This window comes from Salvelinus alpinus, chromosome 31, assembly GCF_045679555.1.
Source record: "Salvelinus alpinus chromosome 31, SLU_Salpinus.1, whole genome shotgun sequence".
NCBI lineage: Eukaryota > Metazoa > Chordata > Actinopteri > Salmoniformes > Salmonidae > Salvelinus > Salvelinus alpinus.
Genome location: NC_092116.1, coordinates 40,996,125 through 41,014,371, shown reverse-complemented (window position 1 = coordinate 41,014,371; position 18,247 = coordinate 40,996,125). Strand labels below are relative to the sequence as shown.

Here is an 18,247-nt window from a genome sequence, read left to right as displayed (position 1 = left end):
CTCTAACCCCTTACCCTCTAACCCTTACCCTCTAACCCCTTACCCTCTAACCCTTACCCTCTAACCTTTACCCTCTAACCCCTTACCCTCTAACCCCTTACCCTCTAACCCTTACCCTCTAACCCTTACCCTCTAACCTTTACCCTCTAACCCCTTACCCTCTAACCCTTACCCTCTAACCCTTACCCTCTAACCCTTACCCTCTAACCCTTACCCTCTAACCCTTACCCTCTAACCCTTACCCTCTAACCCTTACCCTCTAACCCTTACCCTCTAACCCCTTACCCTCTAACCCCTTACCCTCTAACCCTTACCCTCTAACCTTTACCCTCTAACCTTTACCCTCTAACCCCTTACCCTCTAACCCTTACCCTCTAACCCTTACCCTCTAACCCCTTACCCTCTAACCTTTACCCTCTAACCCTTACCCTCTAACCCTTACCCTCTAACCCTTACCCTCTAACCCTTACCCTCTAACCCTTACCCTCTAACCCCTTACCCTCTAACCTTTACCCTCTAACCTTTACCCTCTAACCCCTTACCCTCTAACCCTTACCCTCTAACCCTTACCCTCTAACCCCTTACCCTCTAACCTTTACCCTCTAACCCTTACCCTCTAACCCCTTACCCTCTAACCTTTACCCTCTAACCTTTACCCTCTAACCCCTTACCCTCTAACCCTTACCCTCTAACCCTTACCCTCTAACCCCTTACCCTCTAACCCCTTACCCTCTAACCCCTACCCTCTAACCCTTACCCTCTAACCCTTACCCTCTAACCTTTACCCTCTAACCCTTACCCTCTAACCCCTTACCTTCTAACCCTTACCCTCTAACCCCTTACCCTCTAACCCTTACCCTCTAACCCCTTACCTTCTAACCCTTACCCTCTAACCCCTTACCCTCTAACCCTTACCCTCTAACCCTTACCCTCTAACCCTTACCCTCTAACCCCTTACCCTCTAACCCTTACCCTCTAGCCCTTACCCTCTAACCCCTTACCCTCTAACCCTTACCCTCTAACCCCTTACCCTCTAACCCTTACCCTCTAACCCTTACCCTCTAACCCTTACCCTCTAACCCTTACCCTCTAACCCCTTACCCTCTAACCCTTACCCTCTAACCCCTACCCTCTAACCTTTACCCTCTAACCCCTACCCTCTAACCCCTTACCCTCTAACCCTTACCCTCTAACCCTTACACTAAAAGCAATGTAGTCGGAGGCTCCGTATGGAGGGGGTGATGCAATTGCACAGCCTCCAGAGACATGCAGACCACATCACCATGTACCTCCCAGAGGTCAAATCCATCTCTGTACCACGTCACCATGCTCCTCCTAGAGGTCAAATCCATCTCTGTACCACATCACCATGTACCTCCCAGAGGTCAAATCCAGCTCTGTACCACATCACCATGTACCTCCTAGGGGTCAAATCCAGCCCTGTACCACATCACCATGCTCCTCCCAGAGGTCAAATCCATCTCTGTACCACGTCACCATGCTCCTCCTAGAGGTCAAATCCATCTCTGTACCACAGGGCCATGTACCTCCTAGAGGTCAAATCCAGCTCTGTACCACATCACCATGCTCCTCCTAGAGGTCAAATCCAGCTCTGTACCACATCACCATGCTCCTCCTAGAGGTCAAATCCAGCTCTGTACCACATCACCGTGCTCCTCCCAGAGGTCAAATCCAGCTCTGTACCACGTTACCATGCTCCTCCCACATGTTGTAACAATGCAGAGGGCTCTGTATAGCTCCACATTGACATGATTGGTTGACGGTAGGTGAGGGCGATAAATCCTGTATAAACACAACCTCACTTCCTTGACAACAGCTGTTATCTGTTGAATGCACTGAGGCCATATCACTGTAAAATGCTGCACCTCCAATGCAGACATGGTATTGACCATGCAGTACCTTTGACTGTCTCTGTAGTGAAGCTGGGGTCACCTTGTTAGGAGTAGTGGACAGGGGGGTGTGTGGGTGAGAATGGACACACACACACACACACACATACACACACACACACACACACATACAAAGACACTAACACAAACTGCTCTCCTTTATCAAATATGTGACCTTATTCTCCTCCCCCCAGCGAGTAACTGACCAATAACATGTCTGCCCTATTCCCCCCCTCCTCCCCCAGCCCAGTGTTGTCTAGCAGGGTATGTGTTGCTGTGCGTCTCTGATTGGTGGGTTCTGGCGGTTCTGTATGCTGGTTGGCTGTATCTGGACAGGGACACACCCACCAGCGGGGGTCGGAGGTCAGAGTGGCTTCGGAACTGCAGCGTCTGGAAACACTTCAGAGACTACTTCCCTCTCAATGTAAGACTGACCCCTGACCCCTAACCCCTCATGTAAGACTGACCCCTGACCCCTAACCCCTAATGTAAGACTGACCCCTGACCCCTAATGTAAGACTGACCCCTAACAGTGTCTGGAAACACTTCAGAGACTACTTCCCTCTCAATGTAAGACTGACCCCTGACCCCTAATGTAAGACTGACCCCTAACAGTGTCTGGAAACACTTCAGAGACTACTTCCCTCTCAATGTAAGACTGACCCCTGACCCCTAATGTAAGACTGACCCCTAACAGTGTCTGGAAACACTTCAGAGACTACTTCCCTCTCAATGTAAGACTGACCCCTGACCCCTAACCCCTAATGTAAGACTGACCCCTAACAGTGTCTGGAAACACTTCAGGGACTACTTCCCTCTCAATGTAAGACTGACCCCTGACCCCTAATGTAAGACTGACCCCCAATGTAAGACTGACCCCTGACCCCTAATGTAAGACTGACCCCTGACCCCTAATGTAAGACTGACCCCTGACCCCTAATGTAAGACTGACCCCTAACCCCTAATGTAAGACTAACCCCTAACCCTAACAGGCCTTCTACAGAGTGTGAGACGCTCCCAAAGTTATGCCCTGGTTCTGTTGTCAAGATTTTGACGTGTAGCTCAAGCCCGAGATAAGTGATAAAGTGGCTTGTGCCGGAAAAAGGGTATGCTTCCAGTGTACACACAGACACACACATCAATACTAGATAGACCCGTTCAGTAATTACCTGTTTCTCTCTCTTTGTCGTTTTTAAAGAATATGGACATTTCAAATGTTATATTATTGGCTGTGTTCAATGTGCAAGTAGTTGAAGTCTGAAAGGGAAATTAAATTAACAGATAAATATATATATATATATATATATATATATAATATAGGTTGTACAGTTGTGGACAAATGTTTTGAGAATGACACAAATATTAATTTCGACAGTTCGCTGCTTCAGTGTCTTTAGATATTTTTGTCAGATGTTACTATGGAATACTGAAGTATAATTACAAGCATTTTATAAGTGTCCAAGGCTTTTATTGACAATTACATGAAGTTGATGCAAAGAGTCAATATTTGCAGTGTTGACCCTTCTTTTTCAAGACCTCTGCAATCCGCCCTGGCATGCTGTCAATTAACTTCTGGGCCACATCCTGACTGGTGGCAGCCCATTCTTGTATAATCAATGCTTGGAGTTTGTCCGAATTTGTGGGTTTTTGTTTGTCCACCCGCCTCTTGAGGATTGACCACAAGTTCTCAATGGGATTAAGTTCTGGGGAGTTTCCTGGCCATGGACCCAAAATATCGATGTTTTGTTCCCCGAGCCACTTAGTTATCACTTTTGCCTTATGGCAAGGTGCTCCATCATGCTGGAAAAGGCATTGTTCGTCACCAAACTGTTCCTGGATGGTTGGGAGAAGTTGCTCTCGGAGGATGTGTTGGTACCATTCTTTATTCATGGCTGGGTTCTTAGGCAAAATTGTGAGTGAGCCCTCTCCCTTGGCTGAGAAGCAACCCCACACATGAATGGTCTCAGGATGCTTTACTGTTGGCATGACACAGGACTGATGGTAGCGCTCACCTTGTCTTCTCCGGACAAGCTTTTTTTCGGATGCCCCAAACAATCGGAAAGGGGAATCAGAGAAAATTACTTTACCCCAGTCCTCAGCAGTCCAATCCCTGTACCTTTTGCAGAATATCAGTCTGTCCCTGATGTTTTTCCTGGAGAGAAGTGGCTTCTTTGCTGCCCTTCTTGACACCAGGCCATCCTCCAAAAGTCCTCGCCTCACTGTGCGTGCAGATGCACTCACACCTGCCTGCTGCCATTCCTGAGCAAGCTCTATACTGGTGGTGCCCCGATCCCGCAGCTGAATCAACTTTAGGAGACGGTCCTGGGGCTTGCTGGACTTTCTTCACAACAATTGAACCGCTCTCCTTGAAGTTCTGTATGATCTGATAAATGGTTGATTTATGTGCAATCTTACTGGCAGCAATATCCTTGTCTGTGAAGCCCTAATTTGTACAAAGCAATGATGACGGCACGTGTTTCCTTGCAGGTAACCATGGTTGACAGAGGAAGAACAATGATTCCAAGCACCACCCTCCTTTTGAAGCTTCCAGTCTGTTATTTGAACTCAATCAGCATGACAGAGTGATCTCCAGCCTTGTCCTCGTCAACACTCACATCTGTGTTAACGAGAGAATCACTGACATGATGTCAGCTGGTCCTTTTGTGGCAGGGCTGAAATGCAGTGGAAATGTTTTTTGGCGATTCAGTTCATTTGCATGGTAAAGAGGGACTTTGCAATTCATCTGATCTTCATAACATTCTGGAGTATACCCAAATTGCCATCATACAAACTGAGGCAGCAGACTTTGTGAAAATTCATATTTGTGTCATTCTCAAAACTTTTGGCCACGACTGTATTTACAATGTTGCTTGTGCTCCATTGGTTGCCCCTTTGTCATGGCAACGGTTTTGCATTGGACACAGAGTATATTTTAGCAGAATTCTGCATGCTCAATTGGGTGTTTGTCCCATTTTGTGGGATGATAGAGTTTAAGCCAATTGGAATTCGGGGTCTGTATATTTTATAATTTCATTAAGGATACCATCAACACCACAGGCCTTTTTTGGGTTGGAGGGTTTTTATTTTTACCTTCATTCAAGGTAATTGGAGAATCCAGTGGGTTCTGGTAGTCTTTAATAGTTGATTCTAAGATTTGTATTTGATCATGTATATGTTTTTGCTGTTTGTTCTTTGTTATAAAGCCAACAAGATTGGAGAAGTGGTTTACCCACACATCTCCATTTTGTTCCAATTTTCCCAGATGTGGTTTGATTCTATGGATTCTTCAATTACAATGAGCTGATTTCTGACGTGCTGTTCCTTCTTTTTCCGTAGTGTATTTCTGTATTGTTTTAGTGATTCACCAGAGTGAAGGCGTAGACTCAGGTTTTCTGGTTCTGTGTTTTTGGTTGGACAGGTTTCTCAATTTCTTTTTTAGGTTTTTACATTCTTCATCAAACCATATGTCATTGTTGTAAGCTGTCTTAGGTTTTCTGCTGGAATTTAAATGTGATCTGATAGGTCAAACATATTGTTCAGACTTCCTACTGCTAAGTTTACACCTTCACTACTGCAGGGAAACATTCTGTTCAGACTTCCTACTGCTAAGTTTACACCTTCACTACTGCAGGGAAACATTCTGTTCAGACTTCCTACTGCTAAGTTTACACCTTCACTACTGCAGGGAAACATTCTGTTCAGACTTCCTACTGCTAAGTTTACACCTTCACTACTGCAGGGAAACATTCTGTTCAGACTTCCTACTGCTAAGTTTACACCTTCACTACTGCAGGGAAACATTCTGTTCAGACTTCCTACTGCTAAGTTTACACCTTCACTACTGCAGGGAAACATTTTGTCCAGGAAGTTGCCAAGGAGGGATTGGATTTGTTGTTGGCCAATAGTTGTTTGGTAGGTTTGTACCTTCCTTCCATCTGTAGCATTTCTTAATAGTATGCAGTTTTATGACTCATGGTTGAGTATTGCTCTGTTCAAGTAGACTGTGGTTTTGCTGTGGTCTGATGGGGGTGTCAGTGGGCTGACTGTGAACGCTCTGAGAGACTCTGGGTTGAGGTCAGTGATAAAGGAGTCTACAGTACTACTGCCAAGAGATGAGCTGTAGGTGTACCCCTCCTATAGAAGCTGTCATCATTAAAGTATGGGGATTCTAGTGGGGGGATATAGGAAGCACACAGGAAGACATTTTTCTCTGTTGAGATCATTTCCTGTGGAATTTCTAGCCAAATGTAAAATGTTCCTGTTTTGATTAATTTAATGGAGTGAGTTAGGTCTGCTCTATATCAAATTAGCATACCCCCTGAGTCCCTTCCCTGTTTCACACCTGGTAGTTTGGTGGATGGGACTACCAGCTCTCTGTAACCTAGAGGACAACCAGTGGGTCTGTCTCCTCTATACCACACACCTGGTAGTGTGGTGGATGGGACTACCAGCTCTCTGTAACCTAGAGGACAACCAGTGGGTCCGTCTCCTCTATACCACCCACCTGGTAGTGTGGTGGATGGGACTACCAGCTCTCTGTAACCTAGAGGACAACCAGTGGGTCCGTCTCCTCTATACCATGTTTCTTGTAGGATGATAATGTCTGTATTTCTGATTTCTTTGATGAAGTCCAGGTTCCTGCTCTTTAGGCCAAAGGCAGATGACCTCAGGCCTTGTATATTCCAGGATGAGATGGTGAAGGCTTTGTGTTCCATAAAGTGTCCAATGTTGTTAGTCGTGTGGTTGGCCTCAGGCCAGTAAGTGTGAGCAGAGCCTGCTGAGCATCTGGTACATGCCATTGGCTAGTGTAAGGGTGGGGGTTGGGCCTGTTTGCCTGCTCACGACCTGGGCGTATGTGTGACTTCCATGTTGAGGCCCTCTTTGTGGGGGTGGGGGGGGGGCATAGGTCTGATCTGAGGGGGCATAAACGGGGTGTGGGCGTGGTTGACTTGGGGGGGTGTTGATTGGTTGGGGTGGGTGGTGATGTGGTCTGGATGTAGGTCCTCTATGTGCAGGTCTGGTGGGGAGGGGGGGTGGTTGATTGGTTGAGGTGGGTGGTGCTGATTGGTTGGGGTGGGTGGTGCTGATTGGTTGGGGTGGGTGGTGCTGTGGTCTGGATGTAGGTCCTCTCAACCCCCCCAGCTCATAAAGACGGTGGATCTGGACCCTGGTTCTAACTACAGTACCTGTTTCTCCCCCCCCCCCCTCCCCAGCTCATAAAGATGGTGGATCTGGACCCTGGTTCTAACTACAGTACCTGTTTCTCTCCCCCCCCCCCCCCCCCCCCCCCCCCTCCCACTCCCCAGCTCATAAAGACGGTGGATCTGGACCCCGGTTCTAACTACCTCTTTGGGTTCCACCCCCATGGTGTTCTGGTGGCAGGGGGTTTTGGGAACTTCTGTACAGAGGCGTCAGGGTTCTCCTCGCTGTTCCCCGGGCTGACCCCCTACCTCCTGATGCTGCCATTCTGGTTCAGAGTACCCTTCTTCAGGGACTACATGATGTGTGGAGGTTAGTACCCTGACCCCTGACCCTAGTACCCTTCTTCAGGGACTACATGATGTGTGGAGGTTAGTACCCTGACCCCTGACCCCTGACCCTAGTACCCTTCTTCAGGGACTACATGATGTGTGGAGGTTAGTACCCTGACCCCTGACCCTAGTACCCTTCTTCAGGGACTACATGATGTGTGGAGGTTAGTACCCTGACCCCTGACCCCTGACCCTAGTACCCTTCTTCAGGGACTACATGATGTGTGGAGGTTAGTACCCTGACCCCTGACCCTAGTACCCTTCTTCAGGGACTACATGATGTGTGGAGGTTAGTACCCTGACCCCTGACCCTAGTACCCTTCTTCAGAGACTACATCATGTGTGGAGGTTAGTACCCTGACCCCTGACCCTAGTACCCTTCTTCAGGGACTACATGATGTGTGGAGGTTAGTACCCTAACCCCTGACCCCTGACCCTAGTACCCTTCTTCAGGGACTACATGATGTGTGGAGGTTAGTACCCTGACCCCTGACCCCTGACCCTAGTACCCTTCTTCAGGGACTACATGATGTGTGGAGGTTAGTACCCTGACCCCTGACCCTAGTACCCTTCTTCAGGGACTACATGATGTGTGGAGGTTAGTACCCTGACCCCTGACCCTAGTACCCTTCTTCAGGGACTACATGATGTGTGGAGGTTAGTACCCTGACCCCTGACCCCTGACCCTAGTACCCTTCTTCAGGGACTACATGATGTGTGGAGGCTGAGTCTGTACACTGTCTGGGTGGATGGTGTGTGGGTGTGTTTGTGTGTACACACTGTATTTGCTGTCACAGGGTTTTCCTGTTGTGAAAGTTTCTGTTGCAATATGTGACAACGCACCAAGTAGGTGACACTGACACACACTGTCAGACAAACTGACTCAACGATGTTTCACAACAGAGACTGACTGGGATTACGTGTACTAACGTGTCTGTGTGTTTCCTTCAGTGTCAACAGTTCCTGTCTCTCTCTGTGTCTACAGGGGAACATCCTGGATACATGTCTCTCTCTCTCTCTCTCTGTGTCTACAGGGGGACATCCTGGATACATGTCTCTCTCTCTCTGTGTCTACAGGGGGACATCCTGAATACATGTCTGTCTCTCTCTCTGTCTACAGGGGAACATCCTGGATACATGTCTCTCTCTCTGTGTCTACAGGGGAACATCCTGGATACATGTCTCTCTCTCTCTGTGTCTACAGGGGGACATCCTGAATACATGTCTGTCTCTCTCTCTGTCTACAGGGGAACATCCTGGATACATGTCTCTCTCTCTGTGTCTACAGGGGGACATCCTGAATACATGTCTCTCTCTCTCTCTGTCTACAGGGGAACATCCTGGATACATGTCTCTCTCTCTGTGTCTACAGGGGAACATCCTGGATACATGTCTCTCTCTCTCTGTGTCTACAGGGGAACATCCTGGATACATGTCTCTCTCTCTCTGTGTCTACAGGGGAACATCCTGGATACATGTCTCTCTCTCTCTGTGTCTACAGGGGAACATCCTGGATACATGTCTCTCTCTCTCTGTGTCTACAGGGGAACATCCTGGATACATGTCTCTCTCTCTCTGTGTCTACAGGGGAACATCCTGGATACATGTCTCTCTCTCTCTGTGTCTACAGGGGAACATCCTGGATACATGTCTCTCTCTCTCTGTGTCTACAGGGGAACATCCTGGATACATGTCTCTCTCTCTCTCTGTGTCTACAGGGGAACATCCTGAATACATGTCTCTCTCTCTCTCTGTGTCTACAGGGGAACATCCTGGATACATGTCTCTCTCTCTCTGTGTCTACAGGGGAACATCCTGGATACATGTCTCTCTCTCTCTCTCTGTGTCTACAGGGGGACATCCTGGATACATGTCTCTCTCTCTCTGTGTCTACAGGGGGACATCCTGAATACATGTCTCTCTCTCTCTCTGTCTACAGGGGAACATCCTGGATACATGTCTCTCTCTCTGTGTCTACAGGGGAACATCCTGGATACATGTCTCTCTCTCTCTGTGTCTACAGGGGAACATCCTGGATACATGTCTCTCTCTCTCTGTGTCTACAGGGGAACATCCTGGATACATGTCTCTCTCTCTCTGTGTCTACAGGGGAACATCCTGGATACATGTCTCTCTCTCTCTGTGTCTACAGGGGAACATCCTGGATACATGTCTCTCTCTGTGTCTACAGGGGAACATCCTGGATACATGTCTCTCTCTGTGTCTACAGGGGAACATCCTGGATACATGTCTCTCTCTCTCTCTGTGTCTACAGGGGAACATCCTGAATACATGTCTCTCTCTCTCTCTGTGTCTACAGGGGAACATCCTGAATACATGTCTCTCTCTCTCTCTGTGTCTACAGGGGAACATCCTGAATACATGTCTCTCTCTCTCTCTGTGTCTACAGGGGAACATCCTGGATACATGTCTCTCTCTCTCTGTGTCTACAGGGGGACATCCTGGATACATGTCTCTCTCTCTCTGTGTCTACAGGGGAACATCCTGGATACATGTCTCTCTCTCTCTCTCTGTGTCTACAGGGGAACATCCTGGATACATGTCTCTCTCTCTCTCTCTGTGTCTACAGTGGAAACATCCTGAATACATGTCTCTCTCTCTCTGTGTCTACAGGGGAACATCCTGGATACATGTCTCTCTCTCTCTCTGTCTACAGGGGAACATCCTGGATACATGTCTCTCTCTCTCTCTCTGTGTCTACAGTGGGACATCCTGGATACATGTCTCTCTCTCTCTGTGTCTACAGGGGGACATCCTGGATACATGTCTCTCTCTCTGTGTCTACAGGGGGACATCCTGGATACATGTCTCTCTCTCTCTGTGTCTACAGGGGGACATCCTGGATACATGTCTCTCTCTCTGTGTCTACAGGGGGACATCCTGGATACATGTCTCTCTCTCTGTGTCTACAGGGGAACATCCTGGATACATGTCTCTCTCTCTGTGTCTACAGGGGAACATCCTGGATACATGTCTCTCTCTCTCTGTGTCTACAGGGGAACATCCTGGATACATGTCTCTCTCTCTGTGTCTACAGGGGAACATCCTGAATACATGTCTCTCTCTCTGTGTCTACAGGGGGACATCCTGGATACATGTCTCTCTCTCTCTGTGTCTACAGGGGGACATCCTGGATACATGTCTCTCTCTCTGTGTGTCTACAGGGGAACATCCTGGATACATGTCTCTCTCTCTCTGTGTCTACAGGGGAACATCCTGGATACATGTCTCTCTCTCTGTGTCTACAGGGGAACATCCTGGATACATGTCTCTCTCTCTCTCCGTGTCTACAGGGGAACATCCTGGATACATGTCTCTCTCTCTCTCTGTGTCTACAGGGGGACATCCTGGATACATGTCTCTCTCTCTCTCTGTGTCTACAGGGGAACATCCTGGATACATGTCTCTCTCTCTCTCTGTGTCTACAGGGGGACATCCTGGATACATGTCTCTCTCTCTCTCTGTGTCTACAGGGGGACATCCTGGATACATGTCTCTCTCTCTCTCTGTGTCTACAGGGGGACATCCTGGATACATGTCTCTCTCTCTCTCTGTGTCTACAGGGGGACATCCTGGATACATGTCTCTCTCTCTCTCTGTGTCTACAGGGGGACATCCTGGATACATGTCTCTCTCTCTCTGTGTCTACAGGGGAACATCCTGGATACATGTCTCTCTCTCTCTGTGTCTACAGGGGAACATCCTGGATACATGTCTCTCTCTCTCTCTGTGTCTACAGGGGAACATCCTGGATACATGTCTCTCTCTCTCTCTGTGTCTACAGGGGGACATCCTGGATACATGTCTCTCTCTCTCTCTGTGTCTACAGGGGGACATCCTGGATACATGTCTCTCTCTCTCTGTGTCTACAGGGGGACATCCTGGATACATGTCTCTCTCTCTCTCTGTGTCTACAGGGGAACATCCTGGATACATGTCTCTCTCTCTCTGTGTCTACAGGGGGACATCCTGGATACATGTCTCTCTCTCTCTGTGTCTACAGGGGAACATCCTGGATACATGTCTCTCTCTCTCTGTGTCTACAGGGGAACATCCTGGATACATGTCTCTCTCTCTCTCTGTGTCTACAGGGGAACATCCTGGATACATGTCTCTCTCTCTCTCTGTGTCTACAGGGGAACATCCTGGATACATGTCTCTCTCTCTCTCTGTGTCTACAGGGGGACATCCTGGATACATGTCTCTCTCTCTCTGTGTCTACAGGGGGACATCCTGGATACATGTCTCTCTCTCTCTGTGTCTACAGGGGAACATCCTGGATACATGTCTCTCTCTCTCTGTGTCTACAGGGGAACATCCTGGATACATGTCTCTCTCTCTCTCTGTGTCTACAGGGGAACATCCTGGATACATGTCTCTCTCTCTCTCTCTCTGTGTCTACAGGGGGACATCCTGGATACATGTCTCTCTCTCTCTGTGTCTACAGGGGGACATCCTGGATACATGTCTCTCTCTCTCTGTGTCTACAGGGGGACATCCTGGATACATGTCTCTCTCTCTCTCTGTGTCTACAGGGGAACATCCTTGATACATGTCTCTCTCTCTCTGTGTCTACAGGGGGACATCCTGGATACATGTCTCTCTCTCTCTGTGTCTACAGGGGAACATCCTGGATACATGTCTCTCTCTCTCTGTGTCTACAGGGGAACATCCTGGATACATGTCTCTCTCTCTCTCTGTGTCTACAGGGGAACATCCTGGATACATGTCTCTCTCTCTCTCTGTGTCTACAGGGGGACATCCTGGATACATGTCTCTCTCTCTCTGTGTCTACAGGGGGACATCCTGGATACATGTCTCTCTCTCTCTGTGTCTACAGGGGAACATCCTGGATACATGTGTCTCTCTCTCTCTGTGTCTACAGGGGAACATCCTGGATACATGTCTCTCTCTCTCTCTGTGTCTACAGGGGAACATCCTGGATACATGTCTCTCTCTCTCTCTGTGTCTACAGGGGAACATCCTGGATACATGTCTCTCTCTCTCTCTGTGTCTACAGGGGAACATCCTGGATACATGTCTCTCTCTCTCTGTGTCTACAGGGGAACATCCTGGATACATGTCTCTCTCTCTCTGTGTCTACAGGGGGACATCCTGGATACATGTCTCTCTCTCTCTGTGTCTACAGGGGGACATCCTGGATACATGTCTCTCTCTCTCTGTGTCTACAGGGGAACATCCTGGATACATGTCTCTCTCTCTTTGTCTACAGGGGGACATCCTGGATACATGTCTCTCTCTCTCTCTGTCTACAGGGGGACATCCTGGATACATGTCTCTCTCTCTCTGTGTCTACAGGGGAACATCCTGGATACATGTCTCTCTGTGTCTACAGGGGAACATCCTGGATACATGTCTCTCTGTGTCTACAGGGGGACATCCTGGATACATGTCTCTCTCTCTGTGTCTACAGGGGGACATCCTGGATACATGTCTCTCTCTCTCTGTGTCTACAGGGGAACATCCTGGATACATGTCTCTCTCTCTCTGTGTCTACAGGGGAACATCCTGGATACATGTCTCTCTCTCTCCCTGTGTCTACAGGGGAACATCCTGAATACATGTCTCTCTCTCTCTGTGTCTACAGGGGAACATCCTGGATACATGTCTCTCTGTGTCTACAGGGGGACATCCTGGATACATGTCTCTCTCTCTCTGTGTCTACAGGGGAACATCCTGGATACATGTCTCTCTCTCTCTGTGTCTACAGGGGAACATCCTGGATACATGTCTCTCTCTCTCTCTGTGTCTACAGGGGGACATCCTGGATACATGTCTCTCTCTCTCTCTGTGTCTACAGGGGGACATCCTGGATACATGTCTCTCTCTCTCTGTGTCTACAGGGGAACATCCTGGATACATGTCTCTCTCTCTCTCTGTGTCTACAGGGGAACATCCTGGATACATGTCTCTCTCTCTCTCTGTGTCTACAGGGGAACATCCTGGATACATGTCTCTCTCTGTGTCTACAGGGGAACATCCTGGATACATGTCTCTCTCTCTCTCTCTCTCTCTGTGTCTACAGGGGGACATCCTGGATACATGTCTCTCTCTCTCTGTGTCTACAGGTGGACATCCTGGATACATGTCTCTCTCTCTCTGTGTCTACAGGGGGACATCCTGGATACATGTCTCTCTGTGTCTACAGGGGGACATCCTGGATACATGTCTCTCTGTGTCTACAGGGGGACATCCTGGATACATGTCTCTCTCTCTCTCTGTGTCTACAGGGGGACATCCTGGATACATGTCTCTCTCTCTCTCTGTGTCTACAGGGGAACATCCTGAATACATGTCTCTCTCTCTCTCTGTGTCTACAGGGGGACATCCTGGATACATGTCTCTCTCTCTCTGTGTCTACAGGGGAACATCCTGGATACATGTCTCTCTCTCTGTGTCTACAGGGGAACATCCTGGATACATGTCTCTCTCTCTCCCTGTGTCTACAGGGGAACATCCTGAATACATGTCTCTCTCTCTCTGTGTCTACAGGGGAACATCCTGGATACATGTCTCTCTGTGTCTACAGGGGGACATCCTGGATACATGTCTCTCTGTGTCTACAGGGGGACATCCTGGATACATGTCTCTCTGTGTCTACAGGGGGACATCCTGGATACATGTCTCTCTCTCTCTGTGTCTACAGGGGAACATCCTGGATACATGTCTCTCTCTCTGTGTCTACAGGGGAACATCCTGGATACATGTCTCTCTGTGTCTACAGGGGGACATCCTGGATACATGTCTCTCTGTGTCTACAGGGGGACATCCTGGATACATGTCTCTCTCTCTCTGTGTCTACAGGGGAACATCCTGGATACATGTCTCTCTCTCTGTGTCTACAGGGGAACATCCTGAATACATGTCTCTCTCTCTCTGTGTCTACAGGGGAACATCCTGGATACATGTCTCTCTGTGTCTACAGGGGGACATCCTGGATACATGTCTCTCTGTGTCTACAGGGGGACATCCTGGATACATGTCTCTCTCTCTCTCTGTGTCTACAGGGGGACACCCTGGATACATGTCTCTCTCTCTCTGTTTCTACAGGGGGACATCCTGGATACATGTCTCTCTCTCTGTGTCTACAGGGGGACATCCTGGATACATGTCTCTCTCTCTCTGTGTCTACAGGGGGACATCCTGGATACATGTCTCTCTCTCTCTGTGTCTACAGGGGAACATCCTGGATACATGTCTCTCTGTGTCTGAAGGGGGACATCCTGGATACATGTCTCTCTCTCTCTGTGTCTACAGGGGAACATCCTGGATACATGTCTCTCTCTCTCTCTGTGTCTACAGGGGGACATCCTGGATACATGTCTCTCTCTCTGTGTCTACAGGGGGACATCCTGGATACATGTCTCTCTCTCTCTCTGTGTCTACAGGGGAACATCCTGGATACATGTCTCTCTCTCTGTGTCTACAGGGGAACATCCTGGATACATGTCTCTCTCTCTCTGTGTCTACAGGGGAACATCCTGGATACATGTCTCTCTCTCTCTCTGTGTCTACAGGGGAACATCCTGAATACATGTCTCTCTCTCTCTCTGTGTCTACAGGGGGACATCCTGGATACATGTCTCTCTGTGTCTACAGGGGGACATCCTGGATACATGTCTCTCTCTCTCTGTGTCTACAGGGGAACATCCTGGATACATGTCTCTCTGTGTCTACAGGGGGACATCCTGGATACATGTCTCTCTCTCTCTGTGTCTACAGGGGAACATCCTGGATACATTGTCTCTCTCTCTCTCTGTGTCTACAGGGGGACATCCTGGATACATGTCTCTCTCTCTGTGTCTACAGGGGGACATCCTGGATACATGTCTCTCTCTCTCTCTGTGTCTACAGGGGGACATCCTGGATACATGTCTCTCTCTCTGTGTCTACAGGGGAACATCCTGGATACATGTCTCTCTCTCTGTGTCTACAGGGGGACATCCTGGATACATGTCTCTCTCTCTCTGTGTCTACAGGGGAACATCCTGGATACATGTCTCTCTGTGTCTACAGGGGGACATCCTGGATACATGTCTCTCTCTCTCTGTGTCTACAGGGGAACATCCTGGATACATGTCTCTCTCTCTCTGTGTCTACAGGGGGACATCCTGGATACATGTCTCTCTCTCTCCCTGTGTCTACAGGGGAACATCCTGAATACATGTCTCTCTCTCTCTGTGTCTACAGGGGAACATCCTGGATACATGTCTCTCTGTGTCTACAGGGGGACATCCTGGATACATGTCTCTCTGTGTCTACAGGGGGACATCCTGGATACATGTCTCTCTCTCTCTGTGTCTACAGGGGAACATCCTGGATACATGTCTCTCTCTCTGTGTCTACAGGGAACATCCTGGATACACGTCTCTCTCTCTCCCTGTTTCTACAGGGGAACATCCTGAATACATGTCTCTCTCTCTCTGTGTTTACAGGGGAACATCCTGGATACATGTCTCTCTGTGTCTACAGGGGGACATCCTGGATACATGTCTCTCTGTGTCTACAGGGGGACATCCTGGATACATGTCTCTCTCTCTCTCTGTGTCTACAGGGGGACATCCTGGATACATGTCTCTCTCTCTCTGTGTCTACAGGGGGACATCCTGGATACATGTCTCTCTCTCTCTGTGTCTACAGGGGGACATCCTGGATACATGTCTCTCTCTCTCTGTGTCTACAGGGGAACATCCTGAATACATTTCTCTCTCTCTGTGTCTACAGGGGGACATCCTGGATACATGTCTCTCTCTCTCTGTGTCTACAGGGGAACATCCTGGATACATGTCTCTCTCTCTCCCTGTGTCTACAGGGGAACATCCTGAATACATGTCTCTCTCTCTCTGTGTCTACAGGGGGACATCCTGGATACATGTCTCTCTCTCTCTCTGTGTCTACAGGGGAACATCCTGGATACATGTCTCTCTCTCTCTGTGTCTACAGGGGAACATCCTGGATACATGTCTCTCTCTCTGTGTCTACAGGGGAACATCCTGGATACATGTCTCTCTCTCTCCCTGTGTCTACAGGGGAACATCCTGAATACATGTCTCTCTCTCTCTGTGTCTACAGGGGAACATCCTGGATACATGTCTCTCTGTGTCTACAGGGGGACATCCTGGATACATGTCTCTCTGTGTCTACAGGGGGACATCCTGGATACATGTCTCTCTCTCTCTCTCTCTGTGTCTACAGGGGGACATCCTGGATACATGTCTCTCTCTCTCTGTGTCTACAGGGGGACATCCTGGATACATGTCTCTCTCTCTCTGTGTCTACAGGGGGACATCCTGAATACATGTCTCTCTCTCTGTGTCTACAGGGGGACATCCTGGATACATGTCTCTCTCTCTCTGTGTCTACAGGGGGACATCCTGGATACATGTCTCTCTCTCTCTGTGTCTACAGGGGAACATCCTGGATACATGTCTCTCTGTGTCTGACAGGGGGACATCCTGGATACATGTCTCTCTCTCTCTGTGTCTACAGGGGAACATCCTGGATACATGTCTCTCTCTCTCTCTGTGTCTACAGGGGGACATCCTGGATACATGTCTCTCTCTCTGTGTCTACAGGGGGACATCCTGGATACATGTCTCTCTCTCTCTCTGTGTCTACAGGGGGACATCCTGGATACATGTCTCTCTCTCTCTCTGTGTCTACAGGGGGACATCCTGGATACATGTCTCTCTCTCTCTCTGTGTCTACAGGGGAACATCCTGGATACATGTCTCTCTCTCTCTGTGTCTACAGGGGAACATCCTGGATACATGTCTCTCTCTCTCTCTGTGTCTACAGGGGAACATCCTGAATACATGTCTCTCTCTCTCTCTGTGTCTACAGGGGGACATCCTGGATACATGTCTCTCTGTGTCTACAGGGGGACATCCTGGATACATGTCTCTCTCTCTCTGTGTCTACAGGGGAACATCCTGGATACATGTCTCTCTGTGTCTACAGGGGGACATCCTGGATACATGTCTCTCTCTCTCTGTGTCTACAGGGGAACATCCTGGATACATTGTCTCTCTCTCTCTCTGTGTCTACAGGGGGACATCCTGGATACATGTCTCTCTCTCTGTGTCTACAGGGGGACATCCTGGATACATGTCTCTCTCTCTCTCTGTGTCTACAGGGGGACATCCTGGATACATGTCTCTCTCTCTGTGTCTACAGGGGAACATCCTGGATACATGTCTCTCTCTCTGTGTCTACAGGGGGACATCCTGGATACATGTCTCTCTCTCTCTGTGTCTACAGGGGAACATCCTGGATACATGTCTCTCTGTGTCTACAGGGGGACATCCTGGATACATGTCTCTCTCTCTCTGTGTCTACAGGGGAACATCCTGGATACATGTCTCTCTCTCTCTGTGTCTACAGGGGGACATCCTGGATACATGTCTCTCTCTCTCCCTGTGTCTACAGGGGAACATCCTGAATACATGTCTCTCTCTCTCTGTGTCTACAGGGGAACATCCTGGATACATGTCTCTCTGTGTCTACAGGGGGACATCCTGGATACATGTCTCTCTGTGTCTACAGGGGGACATCCTGGATACATGTCTCTCTCTCTCTGTGTCTACAGGGGAACATCCTGGATACATGTCTCTCTCTCTGTGTCTACAGGGGAACATCCTGGATACACGTCTCTCTCTCTCCCTGTGTCTACAGGGGAACATCCTGAATACATGTCTCTCTCTCTCTGTGTTTACAGGGGAACATCCTGGATACATGTCTCTCTGTGTCTACAGGGGGACATCC

General features: G+C 48.8%; 1 protein-coding gene across 2 annotated transcripts in view; it reads left to right on the top strand.

Annotated features, from left to right (window-relative positions):
• Positions 1 to 18,247, top strand: part of LOC139561051 (2-acylglycerol O-acyltransferase 2-A-like) — a 29,318-nt gene that overhangs the window by 2,008 nt on the left and 9,063 nt on the right. For both annotated transcript variants that reach the window (XM_071377851.1, XM_071377850.1), the window contains exons 2-3: positions 2,156 to 2,334; positions 7,217 to 7,421. In XM_071377851.1, coding sequence (XP_071233952.1) covers positions 2,156 to 2,334; positions 7,217 to 7,421 — 384 coding nt within the window. The remainder of the gene's footprint in view (positions 1 to 2,155; positions 2,335 to 7,216; positions 7,422 to 18,247) is intronic.